Source organism: Copidosoma floridanum, unplaced genomic scaffold (assembly GCF_036245765.1).
Source record: "Copidosoma floridanum isolate Cflo_tuat_1 unplaced genomic scaffold, Cflo_Japanese_pri ptg000020l, whole genome shotgun sequence".
NCBI classification, from domain to species: Eukaryota; Metazoa; Arthropoda; class Insecta; order Hymenoptera; family Encyrtidae; genus Copidosoma; species Copidosoma floridanum.
The window spans coordinates 4,116,942-4,121,162 of record NW_028321897.1 but is presented as its reverse complement, the minus strand read 5'-3'; the positions used below and the strand labels follow the sequence as shown (position 1 = coordinate 4,121,162).

Sequence of the window (4,221 nt, the reverse complement as noted above, 5' to 3'; positions counted from 1 at the left end):
ATAAACTTGATTTTTTATGTACAATTTCTCATGTCGCGAGCGCACCTAAAAGTGTTCACCCAAAAAAGTGCCCAACGCGCTATAAGTTTAAGTTTTCACTTCTGCCTGCACTCCCGGAGTGCTACTTGTACTTGGTTTGTTCATTAAATATAATTAATAAAATTTATGCATAATTAATGGTTTACAAAATTGATCAACGAAAAAATACGGAGTATTTTACAGATTGATATAAAATTTAATTGCAGCTAATATTTACTCTACCAATTGGTTATAGTCATAATATTATAAAATGATATTTCATAAAAAAAAAAGAAAAAAAAAAACATTGAAAATAAACTGAAATAGTGTAGACTAGTCTTGAATGGACGATATTTATGACATTTAACTTGGACAAACTTTTCTTCGTCCATTACAATGATTTCTCTGCTCATAAACAAAATTAAGAAAACAGCTGAGTTGGCTAAAAATAACTTAATTTTTTTGTTCTTAATAAAACAGTTGGATTCTTAAGAGCAAGTACTATCTGGGGATAGAAATTTGATTAAAGTCGAAAGAGACTTTCTAAAATTGCGAAAAATAATACAAAATTTCTAGGATTACGATTATACCTCATTATTTCATTTCAGACGAACAAACATGATCCTACCTAATACTTGATGATTATGAAATCATTATCAAAAATATTTTTTTAAGTATTGTTAAACCTTATACATAATAAGTTTGGATAAAAAAAAAAATTCATCTAAAAAATTTAAAAAATTTAATTTTTTCAAAATAATTATAAGTCATTACTTTTTTCAGTTTTAAAAAATGGATACTCTTAAGAAAATACCGATCGAAGAAGAATTTAAGAGAAACCCACAATTAAGGGAAGATGATATTCAGCATTTAAAGGATTGGTATAAAAAGCAGCCTCACTTTCCAAACTATATAGATGAGAATGCTTTGATTATGTTTTTACATAGCAATTATTTTCGCCTGGAACCTACAAAAAATACAATTGAGAGTTTTTTGACTACCAGAACGCATATACCAGAATGTTTTTCTAATAGAGATCCTATAGGTTCAAAAGATATACGAAATATTATGAAAACAATGTAAGTTTTTCTTCTTTGAATTTTTTACATAACATTCACCCTAAAGACGCTTTAAAAAAAAGTAAAACAGAGGTGTAGAATAATGAATATTCGTTTGATAACTTTTTCAATTAATTTTTATTTGATTTACAAACTAAAATGATTGTTTTAAAATACTTTCTGTAAGTAATTTATAGTAATGATAGAAATAATAATACTAACACTAATAGTAACAATAGTAAAAATAATAACAATAGAATAATATAGTCAGATCAATGAGAGTTGAATACAAAAAAAGGGTCTTTTTTCGGACATTTCATACATGGCATAAAACTACTATTATCATAAGTCTTTCTCATTCTATTTTTATAACTTAAAACATCAAAAGGTAGTTACTTAAATAATTTTTTTTTTTTTTTCATTAATTTATTTATTTTATTTTGACAAAGAGAATGTACGTCAAATGTATTTGCCTTATTTTGTGCCAAGAACATTTTTTGTGCATTGTGCAAAAAAACGTACTACAACTTTATATAAATACGATTAATAATTTACATTGTTATAACCACACAATAATTCTTATTAAAAAAAAAAAAAATCATACTTAGCTTGTCATAACGAAACAATTGTTTGATTACAAAAATCTAATAATGAAAACAAAAGGTAAAAAATTCATCTGAAACGTTTAATTGATATTTTTTCTTCAGCTTGGCTATACCATTGGAAAATAAAACACCAGAAGGTTATGGCGTGATATACGCCAGATTGATTGATTACGATCCAGACCGATACGTATTCTACGACGCTATGAAACTCTACAATATGATCAGTGAGTTGTGGTTACTACAAGCGGGAACTATGCCGGGACAGGTGCTTGTCACTGACATAAGTGGCGTACAAATGGGCCACGCACTACGCATACCACCAATGGCTGTCAAAAAATTCGTGTACTATTTGCAAGAGTCAGTACCCCTTAGAATTAAGTCCTTGCACTTCTTGAACACGTCGTCAGTCATGGATTTTATTCTCGGTCTCATAAGACCATTTCTGAAAAAGGAACTTATGGACATAGTAAGTATAACATTATTCTCATTGTGCTTTTTTTTATAATTGTTTTGTAAGTAAAAGAACATAATAGTAAGGGTTGGATGAAATAGTACAAGGGACCAGCACTATTTTTAATGTTAATTTACTTCTAACAGCGTCAAATTCGTACAGTTACTACTTGAGTCATTTTTATTAAATTAGTTGCTTCAAGCTTTTAGTTTTAAAATACAGTTATTTTAGCTAGAAAAATGAATGCTTGAAAGAGTAAATCAACGTTCAGAAAAGTCTTAGCCTCTCATTGTTGGTAATGTCTGGCCCTTCATAGGATTAACTACCTTCTGATACTTCTGATGAATAGAAGTCTTCGTCAAAAATGTAATTTATAATCATTAAAATAAAATATTTTTTTTTTAGCTTTACTTGCATCCTAATGTAGATAGTTTGGCAAAACACATGCCCGTTGATATCCTGCCAGACGAGGTAGGTGGCAAAGCTGGTAAAATGATGGATCTTTACGCCAAGGTTATAAAGGACATCGAAAACCATCGGGATTATTTTATCGAAGAGGAGAGAGTGGTTCGAGTTGATGAGTCAAAGCGTCTCGGAAAACCCAAAACCGCCACCGAGTTATTTGGGGTTGAGGGTAGTTTCAAAAAGCTAGATATTGATTAAGAACGTGCCTAGGTCTAATCCTGTAAGGTTGACTTTATAATTCATAGTAATTTGAAAACTTTTGATTCAATGTATCTGAACAATAACTCGAATGGTAATCATCATTTTAAGTATTATTGCTGTACTGTACAAATGAAAAGGTAAGTAGAAAAATTATTCATGTCTCTTGGTGTACCGCTATCAGTGATAGGAGATGATGATCATAGGATCACCTGGTGTATATAAAAGATAATCAGAAAAAATACGAGTCGTGATCGTCACAAATAAATTAAAAAGTAAATAAAGTAAAAAAATAAAATTATTTGTTTTTTACCACTTCTCCATTGTCTCATATTCCTAATCGTTCCATACTCTATTATGATAAAAATGCTGATGTCAATTTCATTGAGGGTTCTATTTTTAAGTATTAAACTGTGATACAAGCTAAAAAAGATGACAGTAAGTAAAAACAACTTTGATCGTGTCACCCATAAATTCAGGTTTGACGACCGGGACTTTACGAGCTGTTGGATTTTAGTTAATTTTATCATTCTTTGGGTGTTAAACGTTCACGACGCGCCGTCATGTACGGCAACACAGTATACTCGTACAATCTGCGAATTTTACTCGTAGCGCTGCGTCGTGCCCTCGCTTGCTTCAGAGGCAAGACTGCCTTCAGAATTAACTGTTTTAATAGTAAAAGAAAAACTTAGAGCGTTAAATACTGCAATTTTTCAACAAAATTTCGAAAGACGCACCACAGAATAAACCACTGAGAGAAAAAAAATGATAAAAATTATAGAGAAATTCCAGTAAAAATTACCATTCCGCACAGTAAATCAAATGCAGGTTGGCAAAATAAAGACAAATTATTATTTTTAACAGTAAAAACTGTTGTTTGAATAATTAAAATTACGGTTTGAAAAGTAAAAACTATGGTTAGCACAGTGAAAATTACTATGCTGGAACAGTAAACCTTGAAAGAATCGGTTAATAAATTTCACTTTCCCTCACTGAAGTTTTTACTATTTTAATCATAATTTTGACTTTTCGAAACACAATGTTAACTGTTAAAACAATAATTTTTACCATTAAAAATAATAATTTTTTCCTTTTTTGTCAACTTGTATCCGATTTACTGTGCAGAATGGTAACTTTTTCTGAAATTTCTCTATAATTTTTATTATTTTTTTCTCTCAGTGCTGAGATACTAAAAGGAGATATTCTTCCCACTACCTTTTAGAAAAGGCAGGACTCATTCCTCATAGCGTATAATTGAATTTTATCCGGCATGGCTAAAATTGACATAAAAAACACGTGATAAATATTTTCAATTAAATTTTTTCAGACTATCCACATGACCATCATTTACAGTTTTTTCATCGCCGTATTTTACAGCGTTAGGTGCAGGGATTATAAAAAAAAGTCATCTTGCTAGTTGCTAATA

The 4,221-nt window shown here is 29.9% G+C and overlaps 1 protein-coding gene across 1 annotated transcript; it reads left to right on the top strand.

Annotated features, from left to right (window-relative positions):
• The first annotated feature begins 786 nt into the window (after positions 1-786).
• On the top strand, positions 787-3,094 carry LOC106646077 (alpha-tocopherol transfer protein-like). Its single transcript, XM_014362102.2, has 3 exons — positions 787-1,097; positions 1,784-2,147; positions 2,538-3,094. Exons 1-3 carry the CDS (start codon positions 811-813, stop codon positions 2,793-2,795), a joined length of 909 nt encoding a protein of 302 aa, XP_014217588.2. The 5' UTR covers positions 787-810; the 3' UTR covers positions 2,796-3,094.
• Positions 3,095-4,221: the final 1,127 nt, after the last annotated feature.